Raw genomic sequence first — 25189 nt, forward strand, 5'->3', positions numbered from 1 at the left:
TTGCAATATTTTTCATTCCTGGTAAATGTTTTTGTTTTGTATTGCCATCCTTTTAAGTAAAAATTTACAATACTGCCTTCCTTTGATTTAAAAGTAATACTTTTTTTTTTTCAAAAACAAAAACAACCAAGGAAAAATACAAATCTCATCACTGAGATCTAATCACTCACCATTTTGATGTGCATCTTCCCAGGCTTTATTATGATTTTAAAAGTCTTTAGGCAGGTGTTCTGGGGGGTAAGGGTGGGGAGGAAAGCAAAGAAATGATGAATGCATGGTTTAGGGTGATGGTTTCTTTGGTGGGAGGGAGGCAGAACAGTATACAAGAGGGGAACATAGGTTTCTACTGATGTTCTTTGTTTTGGATGATAGATTTTATTCATTATTAAAAGTAACTCAGAAGTAAAGAAATAAAAGTGGGTCAATAAAGAAATAAAAGTGGGTCAATAAAGAAATAAAAGAAATTGGTCAAAAGGTACAATCTTCCAGTTATAAATAAGTCATGGGAATGTAATGTACAACATGGGGACAATAGTTAATTATACTGTATTGTATATTTGAAAGTTGCTAATGAAGTAGATCTTAACAGTTTCATTACAAGGGAAAAAAAGCTTGTGACTATGAATGGTGATGATGTTAATGAAACTTATTGTGTGATCATTCCACAATATATACAAATGCCAAATGAATCATTATGTTACACATCTGGAACTAATATAATGTTATGTGTTAATTATGTCTCAATAAAAAAAAGAAATAATAGGATCTTCCCTGGTAGTCCAGTGGTTAAGACACTGTGCTTCCACTGCAGAGGGTGCAGGTTCAATCCCTGCTACAAGAATTAAGATTCCACATGCGTGGCCAAAAAAAAAAAAATTGGTTGGAAGAAAGAAAGAAAAAAGAATATCTGTAGAAGATACTACAGAATCAGTGAACAGTAAAGCAAATTTAAATGGTAAAAGAACTCAGCAAGGTATCTGATATATAATTGATATATGAAACACAATAGCTTTCACAGACACAAACAATGATCAGCTTAAGGACATAATTGTAAAGGAAGATCCTTTATAATAACAAAGGGGATTAAATACTTAGGAATAAACTTGACAAAAATGTGCAAAACCTAAACGATGAAACACTCGAAAATTAGACCTAAACAAAAGGTAAGGCATTTCTGTTCTTAGATAGGACAATTCATCATCGTAAAGGTGAAACACAATCCCAGTAAAAATAGTTACAAGCTATTTGTGGAACTGACAAGTTGATGCTAAAGTTCTTAAGGAAAAACTTGCAGTAATAGCTGGAACACACTAAGAAATACAAGCCACAAAGGTGGACCAGTCTACCAGGTATCAAACTGTACTAGGTGAAACTATACTATACGTTCCCATAATGAAAATAATGTACTATTCCTTGGAAGGAAAGTAATGACCAACCTAGATAGCATATTCAAAAGCAGAGACATTACTTTGCCAACAAAGGTCCATCTAGTCAAGGCTATAGTTTTTCCTGTGGTCATGTATGGATGTGAGAGTTGGACTGTGAAGAAAGCTGAATGCCGAAGACTTGATGCTTTTGAACTGTGGTGTTGGAGAAGACTCTTGAGAGTCCCTTGGACTGCAAGGAGATCCAACCAGTCCATTCTAAAGGAGATCAGCTCTGGGATTTCTTTGGAAGGAATGATGCTAAAGCTGAAACTCCAGTACTTTGGCCACCTCATGCGAAGAGTTGACTCATGGGAAAAGACTCTGATGCTGGGAGGGATTGGGGGCAGGAGGAGAAGGGGACAACAGAGCATGAGATGGCTGGATGGCATCACCGACTCAATGGACATGAGTCTGAGTGAACTCCAGGAGTTGGTGATGGGCAGGGAGGCCTGGCGTGCTGCAATTCATGGGGTCGCAAAGAGTCGGACACGACTGAGCAACTGAACTGAACTGAACCTAACTGCCAAAATAGACCTATAGACCAGTAGAATAGAATAGAAAGACCTGAAGTATATCTGAATAAATATGGAGATAATAAATGTGGTATTTTAAATCATGGAAGTGAAGATGGGCTTTCTAATAACTATTGCTGGCACAAGGAGGCAGCCACTTGGAAAAGAGATAAAATTCAAACTTTAGGGCTTCCCTGATGGCTCAGAGTTAAGAACCTGCCTGCCGGTGCAGGAGGCACTGGTTCAATCCCTGGTCCAGGAAGATCCTACAGGCCACAGAGCAACTAATCCCATGCACCACAATTATAGAGCCTGTGCTCTAGAGCCCTGGAGCCACAACTACCGAGCCCGTGCACGCTACAGCCAGTGCTCCACAACAGGAGAGGCCGCTGCAATGAGAAGCCCCCGCATTGCAGCTGGAGAGTGGCCCCAGTTTAACACAACTAGAGGAAAGCCTGTGCAGCAATGACAACACAGTGCAGCCAAAAATAAACAAATAAATAAAAGATGGACAGGGATACAGCAGGGGAAAAAAAAAGATCCATACCTTACACCGTATACTAAAATAAACTCCACACTCTTTAGGAAACTAAATGTAAAAAAGAAATTGATTGAAAATAATTTAATAAACTAGAAAAAATATGGTGAATTTCTCTATAAACTCAATGTAAGGAAAAGCTTTCTAACATTGACTCAAAATCCAATGGCAGTAAAAGATATAATTCATAAATTTGGCTACATGAAAGTGTTTTTTTAAATTGCATGGTAGGGTAAAATCAAAAAAGAGCTGCCAAATTAGAAAACATTTGCAACATATATCACAGATACAGGGCTAATCTGTAATATATAAAGAACTCTTAAAATTTGAGAAGAAAGGACCAAAACTCTGATGAAAAAATGGGAAAGATATAAGAACAGAAAAAAAAAATCAAAATAATAAAGAAATAAAAAAGGACCAAGGGCCAATGATGAGGCTGTGTCACCAACCATGGATTAATCCAATTTTGTGCACCTGAGGTCCAATTAAAACTATGAGAATTCCCACAATAGATTTCAGACTGTAACTGAAAGTAAGTTTAATCTTTCAAAGACCTAAAATAATACTAAGACATATTAGGGTACACTGACAAATCAGAAAAAAGAAAGAAAGAAAGAAAATTACTTCCTTTTCATTACTAAACCTTACAATGAGTTTTTTCAGTGAGTTCTGAGTTCAAGTTCCTATGCGTGATAAAACTGGCCACCACAATCCAAACATCAGTGAGTCAGAAGGCTTCAGTATAAACTAGATAAACTTCCCAGGTCCCGTCTACCTCTAAAATTCTGTAGTTTATTTTAAACTAATGTCCTGGTGTCCCAGTCTGTTTAAATCTACTCACTCAGTGAGGAAATAATGACTTTCCCAGGCCCCTTCTTCCTACTTACACAGGGAGTTTCACCTGGGGACACTTATTGCCTGCAGCAAAACACCAGATTCATGCATTTGTTTGTGTGTTTATATTCCCATCACCGTTTATAAAAATGAAAGATTTAACATGGTGAGGAAATTGGAGTGAAACAAGAGCAGTAAGAAATAAGAAAAAGCAATACCACAAATAATATTAGAACACAAAAATGCACGCTTCTAGTTTCTATCTGAAGTAAGAAAAAATGTAAACCTTTCTTCAAATGTGGCAAAAAAAAAATTAAGAGAAAAAATGAAAATAGAAGATAAATACCATCAATATTCCCAAGCAGATTTTAGACACTGACAGGAAAATGGAATTCTCAGAAGCAGGATACTTTTTTAAGTATCTAACATGTGTTTCGTTTCCTTTTTTCTGTAACATTATTCCACTCCTTCAAAGTCTTCAGTATCTCAGATGTGGTAGGTCGTTTCTTGGGGTCCACTGAGAGTAATTTCTCCAAGATCTTTTTCTTGGTCATCAGATACGTCTAAGTTGCCACTCCTTAGATCGTCAAATAACTTCGCTGTTTCTAAATAAGTGGGACATATATGAAGAAGTTCTGTAAGAATCAGCCCCAAAGCATAGATGTCCACTTCATTTCCATAGTCTTTCACGGAAGAAAGCTGTTCTGGGCTCATGTATCTTAAAGTTTCCTTTTTACTTGTCCACATTTCATCATTTTTCAGGTATGTAACAAGTCCAAAGTCTCCAATCTTGATTTGGTTCATAGCTACTAAAAATATGTTACTTGGCTTAAGGTCTCTATGAATTAACTGTTCTGAATGTATATAATGTACTCCTGTTGTTATTTGTTGAAAGAACTCCAAAGCCAAATGTTTGTCTGGTTCCTTGCCTCTTCTCTTGTCAATCCATTGCTCCAACGTACCTTTATCACAATATTCCATTTGGATGAAAAGGCACCTAGTCTTTGATCTTGAAGAATTTAAGCTTTCCTCAGGATCATAATCAAGCCCATCCCAACAACTGTGGTAGTGAACGAAACATTCTTACATTTGATTTTCCCATGGATCATCTTCTTATTGTGAAAATACCAAAAGAATCCCTCAAATTTTCTTTTTAATACCAATCAGTGAGTCAATTAATTAATGAATATTTATTAAATGCCTAATGTTTCTAGGCAAAAATAGTATCAGATCTATCTCTGTCTTAAATAGCTAACAATCTAGTTGGATAATATGGTGACCATGAAAAGATAAGTAAAAAAGATAAGTATAATCACTTCTGAAAGCAATTTGGTATCATCTAGCAAACTTATGGCAACCCCACTCCAGTACCCTTGCCTGGAAAATCCCATGGACTGAGGAGCCTGGTAGGCTGCAGTCCATGGGGTCACTAGGAGTCAGACATGACTGAGTGACTTCACTTTCACTTTTCACTTTCATGGCAACCCACTCCAGTGTTCTTGCCTGGAGAATCCCAGGGATGGGGGAGCCTGGTGGGCTGCCGTCTCTGGGGTCGCACAGAGTCGGACACAACTAAAGTGACTTAACAGCTTAGCAGCAGCGTCTATCTTAGCTAGAATGAGGCCACAAATTTGGCTTGCAGCTTCCTTGCAGCTCGCAGTTGGAGCAGAGAGGGAAACAGCAGATAAAAGATTCATAATGTCTATAAAGTAATTTGGGCAGTTTTGCCAAAGACCAGGATTCCGTTTACTTAGAGATGTGTCCGAGTGGTATGCTTCAGTAGATTCTAGTGCTTCACAAGAGCCCGTGGTTAAATATCCAGGATTTATGCAAGTTGTTTGTTAAGCCATTGGTAGCTTGAATTCAGCCATGGTGGGAATGTTCAGTAAACACTACAAATCAGGGCATTTGGGGGTTTGTTTTTGTTTTTCACTTGGCCTTCAAAGAGCTGGTTTGCCAGCACACCACTGCATGTTCCCATGGTCTTGTAGGGGGACACAGTTTTGAGGCCAGAAGAGCTGCAAGTAGGAGAGAGAAGGGCTGGGTGTGCAAGTTTATTGAGTTCAGCAGAAATATTCCCTTAGGAGGAGAGAGAAGGCATATATGCTCAAAACCAGAAAATGACTCTAATATGTGTCAGTGCTCACCTCTCCACCTCAATCCTTCCTTTCCCCGGTATTATCTTTTGGAATTTCATAGCTGGGGTTACAAAAAATGCTAGGTCCAGGGAGAGGCAGACATACCTCCTCATTCAAAAATGCATCCAGAGAGAATGGGAAAGGCTCAGGTGAAGGGTTTTATGCTTTCACCTACATCAGCACTTCTCCAGCCTGTACTTCACAGCATTGTAACAAGTGTCCTGAAGGGAGAAAAGTGTCCCAGGCTGAAATAAATCTGGAAATGAGTGGGTTAAAGTGAAGCAGCTTTCTTTACTGCAAGACTTATCAGAGCTTTGGGGAGGTGAATGTGCCCTTGTGGCATAAAATACACAACCTTATTTTACCCGAAGAATACTTTGTGGTGGCAGATCATCTTGGGGAACAAAGCTGAAAAATGCCACCCTGGGTTGTCAGGGTTCCCTGAGATTTTGAAAGGCAATACTGAGACATTACTCAACAGAAATAGTTCTTTCACATAGGACTTGAGGCTCTGGCATTTTCTCTATAGAAACATGACTTGCATGTCTTTACTTTTCACCTGAAACATTTCACTAAGTCTGAGGGTGTCCACACATCTATCAGCAGAGCTTTCTTAAAGGAAACATTTCAGAACAAGGAATTTCGTAACTTGTGTCTCACACCCCCAGGAACTCATTCAGTTCTGCCATGGAACAGAACAGGCAAAATCAAAGCCCAAAGCCAGTGTCCACTTATTTTCAACTCACGAGATTCTCAACCAGAGAAATGAGCATTTCTTGTCATTTTTTAACTTGGAATTTTCACCCCCCTCAACTCTCATTCTATTTTTTCTTCTTCTGTCTCTTTTTGCAATAGTTTTGTAAACTTCTAAGACAGTGTATCATGCCCTGGGCCCTCCACACACATAGTCATTCAGTCATTCACGGAACCCCTCCAGGTCCCAGACCCTGCATCAAGGAGCTCATAGTACAACATTAATGAATGTCCATTTCCTCTCCTATTAATCTTCTTTATTTGCTTTGTCTGAGCTCTCTGCCCCACTTTGCTCGGCACCCCATGCTGCTCCTCCCCACTCCAGTCCATCCTTCCTTTCTTGTCCCTTCCCTGGTAGTTTTTTCCAATGACTAACAGGAACCCAACTCAGCTGGTTTTTTATCACGCTCCTGTCCTTGCATTTTCCGACTCAATTAAGCCATTACCAGAGCTAAATGAGGCATGGACTCTTCAAAAGTCACACCTGTCGTCAGGGAGATGGAGGGTAAGAACCTGTGCAGCTGGTGGGCAGTGGCGAGCAGGGCTGGAGAAAGGCAGCCGAGTGTGACCCAGCAGTCTGTGCTCCCGCGGTGCTGAAAGAGGGCCCTCATGGTAAAACAAGGTGTCCCCTGCTCTCATATAGAAAGAGTGAAGTCTGACACAGAACTGAGATCAGTCACATCGGTGATCACAGATAAGAGGTCTCTAATTCTTTGGCAAATGTGTATCAGGTGCTTATAATAACCCACATTGTGGATGTGTCCTCAGCAAGAGGTAAAAAGTCTGTAACCAGAACCAGCTCCATGGGGTTTTGTGATTATCAGTTGAACTTTCTCAGGTTTTTCCTTCCTGTTCACCCCCATTAAAACATACACGTTTCATCTTTCTGCAGTGGTGGCTTCACAGCTTACTGTTAGTATTCTTCAAAATCAGAATGACGAAAGAGGGCAAAGATTACAGTACAATAAACCAGAGACAAATCCGTGTACTTGCCCTAGGAAGAAAAATGATAAGTGATCTCTATTGGAAATCTATTTGGGTTCCATAATCACCTTTTTTCTAGGCAACCTAGAATTCTTATTTCTGCAGGCTGGGAGTTGAGAAATTGTAGTTTCTGAGCTTGTTGTGCTTCTCATTTACTAAGTGATTTTATGTTCAGAAGGTCTGTGCCTCTGTTTTCTCTCATTGAAATGTGGACAAAACCATTCTCCTCTAGAGTACAGAATTTCTCAAAATGTTAAAGCCATTTAAAAGAGCCAAGATTTCTTTTATGAAAATTGAAGTGTTTCTGGGTTGACCCCCTAACCTCGCCTCACTGTCCTGTGTTAATTTGTCCTTGACTCTGGAATTTGGATGAGCCATCCAACTTTTTGGACAAATGCCAAGTTCAACAGGTATTTTGGGGGCACCCATTCAGTACCAGGTTCCTGGTTCCATGCTGGGGATGCAACTGTGATCCTGAAGCCCCTTCCCTTGGGAACTTTCAGTCTTGTGGGTTAACCCCTTCCCTGTTCCATCCTAGAATTGCCCAACCAGTCCCTAGTTTTAACTGGTTATGCTTCATTTATTCATTCAGCAAATATCTGTGGAGCATCTACTAAGTTCTAGGCACTGTGCTTGGTGCCAGTTTACAATGGGGAAAAGAGACAGGCCCCACCCCCTTGAAGCTTCCAGCCCCCACTGTGAATTAATTTTGTCTCAAGGCAGTCACCAGAAAGAATGTCACGCCTCCCTGTGTAATTTCTCAATGCTTAATTCATTCTTCTTCTTAGCATTTGTATCACTGTAATTATAATACACCATCCTGTCTCCTTTTAAACCTTGAGCGCCTTGACGACAACAATCTCAACTTTCTTTCCTTAATACCTTGCACTCCCTCAGTTCAGTTCAGTCGCTCAGTCGTGTCCGACTCTTTGCGACCCCATGAATCACAGCACGCCAGGCCTCCCTGTCCATCACCAACTCCCAGAGTTCACTGAGACTCATGTCCATCGAGTCGGTGATGCCATCCAGCCATCTCATCCTCTGTCATCCCCTTCTCCTCCTGCCCCGAATCCCTCCCAGCATCAGGGTCCTTTCCATTGAGTCAACTCTTCCCATGAGGTGGCCAAAGTACTGGAGTTTCAGCTTTAGCATCAGTCCCTCCAGTGAACACCCAGGACTGATCTCCTTTAGGATGGACTGGTTAGCAAATAGAGGAGCTCAATCAATGTTTTTTGACTGAATAAGTAATTGCATGAATTTAGAAGCTCATGAACTTGTGGAACCATAGACCAGTCTGCTCTGACCTCCCATCCCAAGTCTCTTGGATGAGGAGCTCAATGATAATCAATCACCTGGAAGTACTGAAACACTCACGAATTCAAGGACCTTCTAAATTAAAACCAGCTAGTCTGAGTCATTTCTTCTTCTTCTGTCTGCCATTGAGATAAAGAAGAAATACTAGCTTCAGCTTGTGTTTGAGATACTTTTTTCAGGAGGTAAACATGATTATATACGATTTAGGTGAAGTGAACTTATAGTGAGGAGAACAAATGAGTTTATTTGTGACTCTTGGATAAGACACTGTTAATATCGTGCATGTGCTGCTTAATCACTCAGTTGTGTCCAACTCTTTGCAACTCTGTGGGCTGTAGCCCACCAGGTTCCTCGTCCATGGGATTTTCCAGGCCAGAATACTGGAGTGGGTTGACATTTCCTCCTCCAGGGGATCTTCCCAACCCAGGGATCAAACTGGGCTCTCCTGCATCTCCTGCATTGGCAGGCAGATTCTTTTACTACTGAACCACCAAGAGAAACCAACTGTTAACATAGCTGCCTATATATATATATACATACATACATACATATATACATACATAACATATATACATATATATAATATATATATATATATATATATATATATATATATATACACATAACATAGCTTAACCAGCTAGAAGCTTTCTTTCTCTGTCATGTAAAAATTCAGGAACAGCCTGAGATTCTGCTTCATGAAATCCTCAGGTCATGGCACCATCATTCCCTGGGATATGGTTCATGGTTCAAGATAGGCTCCAGCTGTCACATCCACCTCCATGCAGCAGAACAGAGGAAGGGCGAAATGAAATAACAAAGAACAAACACCAACTCTTTCTTAAGCATAGTTTCCAACTCTTTCTTAAGCATAGGGGGAGATGAAATAACAAAGAACAAACACCAACTCTTTCTTAAGCATAGTTTCGTAGTTTTCTTAAGCATAGTTAGCTGCCATAGGGTACTTCAGCTTACGTCCCACTGGCTAAAGCGTAGTCATATGGCCACACATAATTATAATGTAGTTATATGACCACACATAATTATGGAGAAAGTAGTCTTTATTCTGAACAACCTTATCCAGGTAAAAACTATTTTACTGTGCCATAAAAGGAGTATAATATGAGGGATACAATTCAAAGTCCCTACCATAGATCCTACAACTGAAATGTTAGTGATTATTCAGAACTTTTGCATTCGAATTATTACAAGCTAAAGTCACAATGATGAACCCAATAGTTAATCCTCTGTGCTAGGATCACACTTGATACTTCTGTGATTGTCAATATGTAGGGGTTAGGAGGAATGAGGTGGAAATAAAAGAAAACTTTTGCAACAAAGAAGTTGGGGGTGGTGGGGCAATGGTAGTCTAGCTAAAGCAGTGGCAACAAGAATCAAGAAGGAAAAACGGAGTGGAAAGAGATGGTAGAGTCAATGGAACAATATATTTGGATGTGGGAGGTAAGGGGGAAGAAGGGTATAAAATGATTCTCAGCTTTGAAACAATTAGACCCCGGTAATTAGACTAAAAAGGGTAGTTTGGAAACCACATTAGACTCGTGGAATTAACTGCTGTAAATTGACCCAAAATCTCTACTTTATCTATTACTTGCCATAAATTTTCTGTTGAATGTACTAATGAAGTTAATAAACTTCTCCAGGTAGTTAATCTTTCACAGGAAAAATCTAACAGGTCTCAGAGACTTCCCCTAGCAAGTTATAATGTCCCCTTTCCTCATAAAGTACACCACACAGGATTTCTTAAAATTCTGAGTTCTTGAGTCATTCTTAATTCAAGCACCAGAATTTCTCACATGAGTAATCCATTTCCCCATCTAGAAAGTGGAATTGGTATTGCCCTCTTCACCATTGTGAGGTTCAAAATACTTTGGATGTTTAAAGGACCTGACATGATGCTAGTTTCTATCTTTTTCCAAAGTACTTTCCTGTATATGCATTCAATCAACAAACATTTATTCAGCAATTCCTATTTCAGACGTTGTGCTAAGTGCTGGTGAGCAAAGTTGAATGTAATCACTGGAAACAAAGTTACTATTGTGTGTGTGTGTGCGCATGTAGTTTAGCTCTGAATGTTGAAGTAGATTCTGCCCACTGGTTGAGGAGCTCCTGAGGGTAGAGAACATCCTTGTGTGCGGCACCTTTATATTTCCAGTCCTTAGCACATGTACTTATTAAATGTATGAATGAATAAATGACCAAGGACAAGAAATGAAGCCAAAAGTCTGAGAGCAGGACTGGAGACATAGAACTAGGGTGGTCATGGATGTTCAGACGTTATTGGAGACAATTCTGTGAATGTTGAGTATCTGCTGGGGTGCTCCTTCCAATGGGGGCTCAGCACCCTCTGCTAGAGTGACTACTGGAGAAGGAGGTGGGCTCCTAAGGGGCTGGGGCTGTATATGACCATGGTTAAGAGCTTGGAGTCTGAAATCAGACATTTATGCATCTAATTATAATAAAGTATGATCAGTCTTCCAAGACTGGAACTCCAAGATACAAGATATAAAAAACTGTAACAGGTGGACCTACCTAATCTGAGAGACCCTGAAGAGTCCTCTGAGTTGCTCACTGCACAACTGAGGGGTTAGTGTGGCTAGAAATCCAACCTGTGCTCCACTCCCAAGCTGGACACACATCTTGGTACAAGGCTGTGTCTGGCCCACAGGAGTTCAGTTATGGATGTCTGAAAGCTGAAAGACAAGAAGATGTTTTCCAGGCAAAGTTTAGGCCAGAGGGATCATGGTAGGGGAATGGCATATGTGAGGTCTAAGGATTTTTAAAAAGGCCTGTACTTGAGGATATGATGGAAGTTCAGTGAGGCTGCAGTGTGGAGTTCAAAGGGAAGACTAGCAAGAGTGAGACTGGAAAGGTATTCATTACAGCTGGTGTTTCCTGTGAGTTTACTAGTTACACTGTGCTAATGGCTCTCCATGCATTATTTTATTGAGTTCAGAGGTTAAGTAACTTTTCCAAAGTCAAATGGTTGGAACTATGATTCAAAGCCAGGTTTAACTCCAGAGCCTGTGCTCCAAACCACTTGTTCCATGGCATCCAAAGACTGGCAAAGGTGGATTGCAAAGGGACAAAACCAGAGACAGGAAGACCAGTTAGGAAATAATTGCACAAATCCGGATAAGAAATGCTGGTGGACTTAAGATGGCCTTGGGAATGGGAAACAGCAGGTGCATTCCAATGACATTTAGGAAGTAGAGTCTATAGAACATGGTAACTATTTGAATGTGAAAGACAGTCATGAGAAGAGAGAGGAGGTAGTGAGGAGTCCTTATTTTGTGTCTTTGTGGATAGCATGTCATTTGTTGAGCCAGAAAACAGAGGAGAAGGAACAAGGTTGAGAGGAAGGTGAGTTTAGAATCTGTCAAGTTGGAAGCACCTGTGGGACATTGGGGTGGAGATGCCCAGCTCACAGTTACAGTGCTTGGGCCTGAGCCTGGCCTGAGCCTCAGGAGAGGCTGTGTAATCAACACGTAATTGGTGATTGGAAGTTGACCCACAGAAAGGGTGAGACAGAGTGTAAAGTGAGAAGCAGAGAGCTCCTACTAGGATAATGGTGCTAAGGCAGAAGGACCATTCCCTAGATCCAGCTGTAGAGTCTGGTAGAACATAATCAGACCCTTGATTTATCTGCATCCTTTACAAGAACTGCTCTTCAAAGGTTTATGGAGTATCATTTTACAAACCGAAACCATAGATCTGGGATGAAGAGGCCCCAAAATGGGAGGCTACCATAATAAATAAAAATAAGTGGCCTTCTCTGACATTTTTGTTTGACTTATAGTCAGATCTAAACTTAAATATGACCCACTCTATATTTTCCATAAAAACATGTATGCTGAATAAAAGAGCATTAATAATATTATAATACAAGGAACAGCTACCACTAAGCCAGTTCTAAGCATTATTCATAGGGAAGAATGAATGGATTAAAATTCAGTGGCAACATCAGTGAAGCTTTAGTTTATCAGTGGCCTCTTTAAACACAGTTCTGCTCTGAATATGGCAAGTGAAGTTTTCTGTATCTTACATGAATTGCTATAAACATGAGCCTCTAAGCGATGCCCTCCCCACCTGCCTCTCTAAATGGAAATACTGAGCCACTTCTGTTGCAGTCATCCTAACATGGGATTGAGGCTTAGTTGAATTCATTTTGCCTCTCTTTTTTTTAGAAAGTACTACACACGGTCTCTGCATGATGTGACTTCTGAAGACTCAAGAGCCACCCACTTCACTAGTCTGCAATGGAGAAGGCAGAAATGGAAAGTCAAACCCCACGGTTCCATTCTATTAATTCTGTAGACATGTGCCCCCACTGCAGGGAGTGAGTCGCACCAAGGGGGAAAGTCCTCAGGGGCCCCCAGACCACCAGCGCTTGAGTCCCTCTTCCTGGAGAGAAAGCAGAACTATGGCACTTTATAGCTGCTGTTGGATCCTCTTGGCTTTTTCTACCTGGTGCACTTCCGCCTATGGGCCTGACCAGCGAGCCCAAAAGAAAGGGGACATTATCCTCGGGGGGCTCTTTCCTATTCATTTTGGGGTTGCAGTGAAAGATCAGGATCTAAAGTCGAGGCCGGAGTCCGTGGAGTGTATCAGGTAAAGTCAGAAGTTGCTTCTTCTCTGGGTGGTTAGAAAAAAGCTGTACCAAACCCAAAATAATTTTTTCAAAGTTGGTTCTCTTTTCAAAAATGGTGATTAGTCATCATGCTGTTGCTTATTATCCCCTCCCCTCATTTTTTTAAAAGAAATTTTTCTAAAAATCAAATGTCAAAGATATTAAATAGAAAAACCCATTGGCTGTTGGAGCCTGTGCTCGGTCACTGGGTAACTGAGTCATGATTGTTCATCTGGAAGCAGTGTTGCTTAATGGAAGATTAAGTACCTAGAAAGAAATTTATTGTAGGTTTTTGCAAACCTGAGTAGTAAAACCTCCCATTGACCTTAAGTGCTCCCAATGGTCATAATTGAGGGTTGGCTGCCTCACTCTGATTTTTTTAAGGATTTTAAAGTTGAAAGAAGCTTCAGTGACTGGCATGACCCAGGCATCTTCAAAATGCAGCCCATAACATTTGGAACCACTCCTATTAGAAAGTCTTATAGAAAGCTGAAATCGCCCTGCTAACACAGAATCCATCTAACTCCCTCATGGACTCTCTCTTCAGCCATTAGAAGACAGCTAACATGCCCTCTTGAATCATTTTTTTTCCAGACCTAGTAGTCTCGGTTTTCTAAATAATTATTTCAGGGCATGATTTTCAGACCCTCACCACTCTGGATGCCCTCTGTCTAATGTTCCCTAATTTATCATGACTCCTCTTATGGCATCTAACACTGGGCACAATTCCTTCAAATAGTGTCTGACTTCTGCAGAGGACAGTAGGCTGTATATCACCACCCTTAATCTGAACATCAGAGACCGTTACTGCACCTCAAGCCTTGACCCATCTTCTGAGAGAGAAGAGCACTTTCTCTTGAAACTTATAACTTCCAGATGGGATCCAGCACTTCTCCTTTGTCTTTCTGATAGCTAGAAAATGAAAATGAAAGCTACAATTGTTCCAGCAAAACTGGTTTTCTGCTCATGTTCTAATGAGGGTTCACAAATTAGATAACATTCTCACATTTTTTTATGAGTGCAGAAAAGCTAAGTGCAGAGTTTTGATGCTGCTGCTTATAACAGTCACACAATCCATGAGGACACATATCCTCTTTGTTGTACCCTAGAGGACAGAGTTGTGCAGGTACCACATACATAGCTGAGATCACATAAGAGCTTGCCCTGAAGTAATATGTATATATTAATTGTATTAAAGAAAGATTGGAGGAGGAAATGGCAACCCACTCCAGTATTCTTGCCTGGAAAATTCCGTGGACAGAGGAGCCTGGCAGGCTATCGTCCATGGGGTTGCAAAGAATCACACATAACTGAGCAACAGAGCACACACGTGCACACACACACACACACACACAAAGATAGGAAAATCAGTTTAGCAGTATAGATGTTTTGTGTAATGAAAAATTGTATAATATGTCTTCATAACTTTTCAGGTTTAAAAATAAACAAATGAAGGAAATATGAAGAAATATTACTAAGAGAAAATGTCACGTTAAAAGTTAGACCAGGAACTTTGGGAAGCTAACTGATACAGTGAAGTATAACAGCTTATATTTCTTTCCCCCTGCCACTGAGTTCAAGTCATGAAACCCACAATACAAAGAGAGAACCTGCGAAATCGTTAGGTTTTCTTCTCTGGGCACTGATACAGATCGAGAACACTTACCAAGTTCTCACTATGTGCTGTGTCCTGGGAGGGCAAAACCTATGTCATGGACCCTATTTCTCTTTGTTCATTTGCCTGATTTTTATTTAAAATAATGTTCTTTGAAAAGTAATGCATGCTCATTTTTAAAAATACAAAGTATAAAAGAGACCAGAAAAAGCACACGATGTTAAAACTCATCATTCTACCACCCAGAAGTAACCACTGTTTGTGAACAGCTTCCTACGCATAATATGTGTTTGCTTGTTTGTTTATGAAGATGAGATCACTCATTTCTCTTTCCCCTTCAACCTCCAGAAATGTCATAGTTTAAATTTGTGACTGCAAACCTGAAACTAGTTTTAGGTTCCTATGTGTTAAAATCCTAATCTATTTATATTTTCACTGATCCTTTTTTTTAAAATCTCTGTATTACTGTTATTAAAATACTTCATATCAGCTACTTCAAATTCTTTACTGGATGATACAGAAAAAATGATTCATTCTATTACTAACCACAGTCCTTGTTATTATTGATTCCTAACTTTGTGTGAGGCACCACACTGAGAATTTTGTGTAGTTATCTCATATTCACAGCCTCCCTCTGAGGTAGGTGTTATCCCTGTTTTACAGAGAGGACTTTGAGTCTCAGAAAAGGCAATGTCATGAAACTAGAGTTACAGAGCAGGTTCAAACCCAGCTTTGCCCGGTCTGTACTCTAAAAAAGTTGACCAGAAAGCCTCTTGCTTTCTTCCATTTCTTCTTTCTTCCAGGTATAATTTCCGAGGATTTCGCTGGTTACAAGCTATGATATTTGCCATAGAGGAAATAAACAGCAGTCCAGCCCTTCTTCCCAACATGACCCTGGGATACAGGATATTCGACACTTGTAACACCGTCTCTAAAGCCTTGGAGGCCACCCTGAGTTTTGTGGCCCAGAACAAAATTGACTCTTTGAACCTTGATGAGTTCTGCAACTGCTCAGAGCACATCCCCTCTACCATCGCAGTGGTGGGAGCTACTGGCTCGGGCATCTCCACAGCAGTGGCCAACCTGCTGGGGCTCTTCTACATCCCCCAGGTACCCATGCTGCCTTAGATGGGGCGATGAGGGCAGGGATCAGGAACAGCAGGCTCGGAGGATGCCACACCCAGTGTTGATACAGTTTGCTGTTATATTTTCCTTTCTCTGGCATTACTTTGGCACCAAAGATCTTTTAATTATCTGTATCATGACCATTGGGGATTTCTGAGACCCCAGAGTCATCAACATCTACTAGACCTTCACAGTTCTTCCAAAATTATTTCAAACATAAAACTTTTTTTTTTAACTTTAGTGTTTATGGCCATTCTTCTGCCCTTCCTAAAAGGAGTAAGACCAAATGCTGTAAATCCCACCTTTCAAACCAAAAATATCCACCGTAAATCCTATTCCCTGAAAAGTCTCTGTCTCTCTCTCCTCTGGCTGAAAGTTTAGCTCAGAGGAAAGTAGAGCATATTTTCTCGCTGGAACTTAATCATTATCTTGCACATTCTAGAACTGGAAAATATCCTGTTTCATTCAACAAGTACTTGTACAATGTATATGAATAAGCAGTGTCTACTGTGCAAGAGCTCAGCCTAGATAGGGAAATAGATGTCTACACTTTCAGATACTAACAATTCACTGCTTTAATAAATATTTGTTCGAAGTTGCATGTTTTTTTTCACCAAAAAAAGACAGCAAACTCTAAATGCCATTTTGTGACCTGATTTTTTTCCCATTAAGTCTATAGAGCAAACCTTTTTTCGTGTTAATATTTATAGGTCTGTGACATCATTTTATAATAGTGAAAAATTGGAAACAACCTAAATGTCCGTGGATGGGAGAATCAGCCCAACTGGGTTGCATCTCTGATATCAATTTTTAAATGTAATTATAAATCACACTTTAAATTATTTTCTTCAACATCTAGTATTTAAAATTTGCAAGAGTACCTTTGCTAATTGACATTTCTAGGCTGGAAGGTTTCCATTTCCTTGGTGATAGCCATTATCCCTTTTTATATACATGGCAACTGACAAAGTCTTGTCATCATTTCCAAAATCCTTACTTCAGGGAATTAAAGGTGTTTCCCATGGGGAAACCCTGGCTCTGTAATCTTTGTGCCAAAATGATCTAACAAAGCCCGCAACAGTAAATGTGTTGGGCAAGATGCAAATATGCATCTTTATATTTGGCATATTGTGCCGTAATACTTTAAAACACAGTTAAAGCAAGTTGTCATGGTCAACAGATGTAAGATGTAATTGCCATCAAGTAAATAAAGAACATGAAGGGGAGGGTTTTAATTCACTGTGGTTTGGATGAAAGATCAAGTTAAGTTGAACTTGAATTTTAAAAGTGTTGAGGAAACCATAATGATTATCAGTCAAACCAATGTAAGTATATCTGTGGCCCCAGTTCTCTGTCATGGCTGCATGTTGGAATCACTTCAAGAGGTTTAAACATACTGATGACTAGGACTCACCCACCAGAGATCCTTGTTTAATTAACGTGAGATGCGGCCTGGGCATCAGAAGTTCTGAAAGCTCTCTAGAGGAGTTTAACACACAGCAGAACTGGGAACCACTGCCCTGCAAGGTGAGGACTGCTGCTGCTGCTAAGTCGCTTCAGTCACGTCTGACTCTGTGCAACCCTGTAGACAGCAGCCCACTAGGCTCCCCCGTCCCTGGGATTCTCCAGGCAAGAACACTGGAGTGGGTTGCCATTTCCTTCCCCAATGCATGAAAGTGAAAAGTGAAAACGAAGTCGCTCAGTCATGCCCGACTCTTAGCAACCCCATGGACTGCAGCCCACCAGGCTCCTCCGTCCACGGGATTTTCCAGGCAAGAGTACTGGAGTGGGGTGCCATTACAGAGGCCCCAGTTGTATTTCTAATGCCACTCACGCCACCAAGTGGCTGGAACAAGTGGGCTGGCTGGAAAAAAGTTGTGGTTAGAAGTTTTCTGAATCATTCATGAGACTCTTCCCTCTTACAACAAAAAAGTTTTGTGTGTTTTTAAGGGGCTTTTTGGGGGGAGGAGTGGGTAATGAAGTGGTATTTATCCCCACTTTTATAGTTTGCCTTTCTAAAAGTAGACAAATATTGTAAATGCATTCTTTAAAAGAAACATATCCATGAAGGATATGTTTGTTTGTCATTTTTAAATCTTTGAAACCCTTTTGGCCCATTTTTCAAAAGAAGATCAAGAAGTGAACAATAATGAATGAATTTACAAAAGGCCTGAATAGACTTTTCTGTCACTTGAATCTGCAAATGGAGCTCTCTAAAAACAATAGCATCTCAACAATTAATCTAACTACCTGCCTGATGAGATCTCATAGTAGAACAGGAAGGAGGTTGTTTCAGTGAAAGAAAAAAGTGTCACTTTCACATTATAATTCCCAAAATCAAAGCTCTTACCATTCCCTCATTTCTGAGAAGTTCCATTTAGTGTAAAAAATGCTTTGTCCTTCAGAAGAAATGGTCCAGTAACTTGGAACTTCCTCACTGATGAGCCAGAATACCCAAGGGTGCTGCAGATGAGCTAAGACACTAATCCTCTCTGGGTCTGGGATGGTGGGTGGGGTCTAGGGTGGTCAGAGCTGGTCACTCTCCTCCATTCACCCCACCTTGCCATAAGGTGAAAAGAAATTGGAAGCTCTGCACTAATGAATGCTTTACATGGTATTTGGATACCCCTTTAGGCAAAGATCTTTTACCACCAAAGCTCTTGGCTTTCAGTTGTTGGTGACCCACTCCCATGCTCAAATATAGAACTGGCTATGTCCTAGAAAGTGGAAATACATCAAGACAGCTTCTCCAGGGTGTTTTTCAGCCTCTCCAAGTTTTGGAGACCCGCATCAAAAGCCTGTCAAGGGACCTCCCTGGTGGTCCAGTGGCTAAGAGTCTAAGCTCCCAATGCAGGGGGCTCGGGTTTGATCCCTGATCGAGGAACTAGATCCCACATGCCAAAACTAAAGACTGAAGATCCTGTGTGCCAGTACAGCCAAATAAATAAATAAATATTTTTTTTAAAAAGTCTGTCAAGCGGCCTCGACCACCACCTGAAACTGCAGAGGAAAGGGCTCTCAGTGGTGGTTGAGCTCACTGAGAAGCCAGGACAGGAAAGGATGTTTTTCTGACTATATTTGGTCATGCGCCTCATTGGTATTGTGATGAAGGGGAATTGAGCCTAATAAACCTAAATGGCTAATTGAGCCTAAATGATAAGCACTTCTTAGAAATGACTGCAATTGTGGGTACTTTTGTCTAAAGTACTGTAGGGGTAGAGTAGGTGGGAAGATAGGGGAAGAAAGAGAGGGAATAGCTGGAGACTAGAAGAGAGAAACTAGGCAGATAAGAAAGGGAAACCCCTGGGGCTCCTCTAAAGAGCCTTAGGTTCATAATCCAAAGGGAACCTGACTCCTTCCAGAAGTGAGTCACGGACAAAGTCTTCATTATAGTAAAGGGGAAGCTAAAATATTCAAATGAGAGTGTGGACCCCACAGACAGAAGATATGTACATGGAGCTATTGTAACCAATGAGGAAGCACAGAGAAAGGAAAAATTATGGAACAGTGCATACAGGATAAGCAGATCCTATGGTTGCTGAGTTGACTTTATAGCCAGATCCTTTTTTTTTTAAATTTATTTTGTCTATGGTGGGTTTTTGTTCCTGCACACAGGTTTTCTCCAGTTGTGGTGCGTGGTTTTCTCATTATGGTGGCTTCTCTTGTTGCAGAACACTTGCTCTTGGGTGTGCAGGCTTCAGGAGTTGCATCTTCAAGAACTCTAGAGCCCGGGTTCAGTAGTTGTGGCTCAGGGGCTTAGTTGCCCCAGGCAGGGCACGTGGAATCTTTCCTAGCCGAGGATCGAACCCCTGTCCCTGCATTGGCAGGTGGATTCCCAACCACTAGACTACCTGGCAAGTTCCAGACCCATTTTGAAGGGAGCAATGTGAAGGATCACCTACTAGAAATTAGAATGCTCCTTGATAGACTGGCAGGTGCTTGAGTGCTCACACTGGAGAGGAACAGATTCTGGTTGTCCTCACGCTTTTATTCTGTCTGCAGTGGCCAGCATGGCCAGCATGTCTGATGTATTAGATCAGTGAATGCTCAAAGATTCTCCTCCACACCACCTTGTGGTCCACCTGGCACTTCCCTCACTCATTCAATCTGTATTCTCTCCAGGTCAGCTATGCCTCCTCCAGCAGACTCCTCAGCAACAAGAATCAATTCAAGTCCTTCCTCCGCACCATACCCAATGATGAACACCAGGCCACGGCCATGGCTGACATCATCGAGTACTTCCGCTGGAACTGGGTGGGCACAATTGCAGCTGACGATGACTATGGCCGGCCAGGGATCGAGAAGTTTCGAGAGGAAGCTGAGGAGAGGGACATCTGCATCGACTTCAGCGAGCTCATCTCCCAATACTCTGATGAGGAAAAGATCCAGCAGGTGGTGGAGGTGATCCAGAATTCCACCGCCAAAGTCATTGTCGTCTTCTCCAGCGGCCCAGACCTGGAACCCCTCATCAAAGAGATCGTCCGGCGCAATATCACAGGCAGGATCTGGCTGGCCAGCGAGGCCTGGGCCAGCTCTTCCCTGATTGCTATGCCCGAGTATTTCCATGTGGTCGGAGGCACCATTGGGTTTGGTTTGAAAGCTGGGCAGATCCCAGGCTTCCGGGAATTCCTGCAGAAAGTCCACCCCAGGAAGTCTGTCCACAATGGTTTTGCCAAGGAGTTTTGGGAAGAAACATTTAACTGCCACCTGCAAGAGGGTGCTAAAGGCCCATTACCGGTGGACACCTTCCTGAGAGGTCACGAAGAAGGAGGTGCCAGGTTAAGCAACAGTCCCACTGCCTTCCGACCTCTGTGCACTGGGGAGGAGAACATCAGCAGTGTCGAGACTCCTTACATGGATTATACACATTTACGGATATCCTACAACGTCTACTTAGCCGTCTACTCCATTGCTCATGCCCTACAAGATATATACACCTGCATACCTGGGAGAGGGCTCTTCACCAACGGTTCCTGCGCAGATATCAAGAAGGTTGAAGCTTGGCAGGTACCTCCTTCTCTTAGATAGCAGTTCACTGTGTAATAAGCAGAGTTGGACTGATCCAAGCAAGACAGATTAAAGTGGTTACCTCAAAAAGTCAATACCTGAATGAGGTCACTAGATGTAGCCTTGGAGTCAAATATCCTTTTCAAACATCTGGGCAACTGACTTCTGAAAACTGACAGTAATTTAATTTGATTCTCTGTTTCAAGCCTTGAGCTCAGCTATTTGTTAGGCTAGTGGTTCAAAATACCTGGAGTATGGTCCCTAAATATCTTTAAATATCCCAGGACAGATTTAGTACTGGGCGGAGTGTCTTTATAGTGCTTAAATTAAAGATATTGTTCCCTTGTAGACAACAAATATTTCTTGAGTACCTATTATATCCCATATGCTAAGGGGCATAAAACCATAAAATTAGTGTCACTATGTTCAGCCACCTCTTTTGCCTTTATATTACTCACAATATAATGTGTTGGACCCCAAGAAAGTCAACTAAGCTTAGGACACAAGTAAATCAAGGGCACAGAAGAAAAAAAAAAAAAAAACTCTTCTTAAAAAGATGCTGGATATTTCAAAAAGAAGCCCTGAAGTAGTTATCATAAAAAATAATCCAAACTTCAGTGGAACCTCTACTCTTTAGACTTGTTTTGTATTTTTGAATTATACACAGGAGAGACATAATCTTCTTTTATTTCATAGAGCTTCTGAAGATCAGAGTCTGACCTGACATATCCCATGAAGCCATTCATGTCTTGCATATGTACTTTGATTTTTCAGTCAGACCATGTTTTACGCTCTCTTTGTATTTTCCTCTGATAGACTAAACTATCAGAGTTCATGATGAGAGGGTAGTGAGGGGAGAGTGTGGAACCCTGAATATGGGTCGAATGACTCAGCATCTAGCTTCAGCTATGGTTCTCCCTTTTACTGTCTGCATCATCTCAGGAAAGACACCGCTCTAAGTCAGTCTCTTCATCTGTAAAATGACCGTAATACCCAGCCTACTTTCCACCCAAGTTTTTTGGAAAAGGAAATGAGATGATCTATGTGAAAGCAATTAGTAAATTTTCAAACTCTGAACAGGTGGTGATTGTTTTAAGTAGGAGTCCAACATGCCTCAAATTAATCAATAAACTGGGTAAAAATTGATAATGAAAATAGCTTTACATACAGAACCCAACCACCTCAAACCCGTGGGAAAAGTTGCCAAGAAACAAAGGGTGTACATCCTATGTCCGTCACTTTAGCAATTCTCATAGAATAAGGAGTGACTGTCTAGGCTGGTAGAATGAGCCAGGAGGACCTACAGGTTCTCAGCCCTCGTGTATGAAAAGTCTCACTCAGACATCACTGTTGGCTAAATGTTATGAGGGACTGAACGTTTCCTTCCTCACATTGCACCCCACACACTGCCTGACAAAGAAAAAGGAGCTCTAATGAAGGTCAAAGATCAAAAAGACTTTAGATAAAAAATAAATAAATAAAATAAAATAAATAAAAAATAAAAACACACTTGAAAAAAAACACACTTAAAAAAAAAAAAAAAGACTTTAGAAACCATGATATTAAGGAGTGGAGTTTCAAGAAAGAAGAATAGACCATCTTTTAGTAAATACTAGTGTCTTTCTCTCTTCCCTTTCATGTCTCCTTCTCCTTCTTCCTTTCCTTCCTGAGAAGCCTATGGGTTAAAAAAAAAAAACCCTAAAGAAAAATCCCAGGGTGGGATTGAAGGGGAAAGAGGCTTCCAGTGGGTAGTTTGACAGGTCTGCTGTTAAATGACGCTTTTCCCAGACAAGGAAGTCAAATCTGGATGTTCAAGGCTGAAACAGACATATGAGAAAAAAAAAGAATCAAGCTATAGTCAAGAGTGCGACTTTCAGTTTCATGCAGTGGAAAATTCAAACCAACTGGCTTAAACAAAACCATAAACATTATTAATATCTCACGATACTGAAAATCTCAGAAAGACTCCAAGTAAAACTAGACTCTCTCTTCATCTCTTTGTTCCTTATCCCTTGGGGTTAGCAGTTTTCCACCTCTGCAGCAGCTTCAGGCTCATAAAATCCTTACTGCTAGGTTACCCTTACTTCCCAGGATTTCTTGGAAAAGTCCTAGAAACCACACTGGTTAGACAGCTTGAGATCACAAGTCCATTCATGAAGTTAGGAATGGAGTTCTCCCAAACTACTTAGACTGAGCATAAGAGGGGAGTTGGATCCCCAAAGGGCAATCAGAATGCTATTAGCAAAAGGAGGAGGAAAGAAAAGCTAAGTGGCAAAAATAAAGAGTAGCCACTACACAGACACCTCAGCTGACCCTAGGACAGGTAAGTATATGTCCTCCTGGTTCACATGAGGTCTGGTACAATCCAGGAGAGGAGACAGGAAAATAGGGTCAGTGCTCTGGGGAGGAGCAACATGTGGGCATTGGGCAAAGTGTCCTGTGTGCTTGCTGTAAAGTCTCCTTTAAGCCTCAGGAACCCAGTGGTTGGGTGGGCGTTCTGCAATTTAAGATCTTCGCCATGTCTCGGTCTGTCAGGAGATGGACCAACAATTATTCACTCTCATTATTAACACCTGCATGGAAACATATCACCTGTACAATCTATACAGTCTAATCCTGGAATTCCACCCCCACCTTCTCTCAATTCTCTTCTAAGCCAATCTGCCTCATACCTCCCCGCAAAGCACTTACTAGTTTTGGGCATAGTACTTGTACCTGAAGAGCTGTCAATATTTGTCTCCTCTGTCATTGTCCACCATGAACTTTTAACTTTTTTTCAAAATTCTCTTTCTTCTGGAAGTCTATTCTAGTTATACCCCTCACCACCACCACACACACACACACTTTCTGACCATTCTTTCTTCTTCACTTTTACCATTTATATAGACCCAATTTAATCTTCTACAGCTCCTCAATTGACCAAAATAGATTCTTATCAACAAAACTTCTGGTTAAATAAGTGAAAGTAAAGTCGCTCAGTCATGTTCAACTCTTTGCGACCGTGTGAACTGTAGCCCACCAGGCTCCTCCGTTCATGGGATTCTCCAGGCAAGACTACTGGAGTGGGTTGCCATTTCCTTCTCCAGGGGATCTTCCCAACCCAGGGATCGAAACCAGGTCTCCCGCATTGCAGGCAGACGCTTTAACCTCTGAGCCACCAGGGAAGAGGAGCCCTAGTTAAATAAGGTCAATCACAATTTTCTTCTTTTGTTGATCTTTTCTCCCCATAAAATTTATCAGTCAAGTCATATGCCTTTAAAGTAACACTAACAGGTAACAGCACCCAGCATACAATTCCCTCCTGACCTCCACAGACACCCCCAAGGCCTCCTCTCACAACTCCTCAGCTTTCTCTTCCCTCTGACTCCTCTGCTGTTCTCTGAGCTTCATAAAAGCAGGAACTATGTCTGTATTGTTCAGCACTGGGTCTAGAACCTCTGACACCTGAATATGTGTAGAAAAAAATGAATGAATGAATAGCAATCTAGTTGATTTGACCTGACAACACAACATAGAGAGAGTCCTTTGCAGACAATTATTCAACCCAACAACCCAGCCTTGAATCAATGACTCTGGCCAGGATATTCTAGACGCTGATTGGATGAGCTTGGGTCACATTCCCAGGACAGTCTAAACTCTGATTGAATGAGCATATTAAATTTGATTTAATAATCAAATTTGAATGGAACATCATGTACATAAATAGGTAAGGAACCACCTGCTTCCTTCTTTCAGGATGATTGTGCACAAGGCACGGTTCCTGCTTTCTCCCACCTTATACCAGCCACTTACTAGTCAAAAATAGGCATGCATGGGAATTCCCTGGTGGTCCAGTGGTTAGGAGTGGATACTTTCACTGTGGGGGCCCGGGTTCAATTCCTGGTTGGGGAAATAAGATCCCATAAGCCGAGTAACACAGCCCCAATAAAGGTATGCATGATGAAAGAATGGTGGTGATAACAAGAGTCAAATGGAATTCATCTTTCTAGGAATTGCTGGTACCACTGGGGTCTGGGAGGGAGGGGATGAATTGAGGTAAGAGCCAGAGGCAGTAGAGGGGAAATAAGAAAACATGACTGAGGTTAGAGAAAGGAATTGTTCCTGGATTTCCTTACATTCAGCACAGGAAGTGGCCATGAAGCAATAGATTCTTCTTCTCTATGTGAGCTGTCCCTCGTTTTTGTGAACAGAGGGCTTCATGCAGTCCATCCCATTTTCCCTCTGTGCTAAGAAGTTATGTCATATGTACATGCTGGAAAGTCTAGTTTCTAGTCTTTGGCTTAATTCAATTGAA

General features: G+C 41.2%; 1 protein-coding gene, 1 long non-coding RNA gene and 1 pseudogene across 4 annotated transcripts in view; 1 reads left to right on the plus strand and 2 right to left on the minus strand.

The window, feature by feature from the left end:
* The window catches only part of LOC132342118 (uncharacterized), a 212478-nt gene that overhangs the window by 154198 nt on the left and 33091 nt on the right, over positions 1 to 25189 (minus strand). The gene's annotated exons all lie outside the window — the stretch shown is intronic.
* Positions 1 to 25189, plus strand: part of CASR (calcium sensing receptor) — an 89395-nt gene that overhangs the window by 43880 nt on the left and 20326 nt on the right. For all 3 annotated transcript variants that reach the window (XM_010801164.4, NM_174002.3, XM_005201385.5), the window contains exons 2-4: positions 12706 to 13129; positions 15567 to 15873; positions 20011 to 20895. In XM_010801164.4, coding sequence (XP_010799466.2) covers positions 12942 to 13129; positions 15567 to 15873; positions 20011 to 20895 — 1380 coding nt within the window. In that variant the 5' untranslated portion in view covers positions 12706 to 12941. The remainder of the gene's footprint in view (positions 1 to 12705; positions 13130 to 15566; positions 15874 to 20010; positions 20896 to 25189) is intronic.
* Positions 3560 to 6813, minus strand: LOC132346279 (interferon-induced, double-stranded RNA-activated protein kinase-like; annotated as a pseudogene).

Source organism: Bos taurus, chromosome 1 (assembly GCF_002263795.3).
Source record: "Bos taurus isolate L1 Dominette 01449 registration number 42190680 breed Hereford chromosome 1, ARS-UCD2.0, whole genome shotgun sequence".
Lineage (NCBI taxonomy): Eukaryota > Metazoa > Chordata > Mammalia > Artiodactyla > Bovidae > Bos > Bos taurus.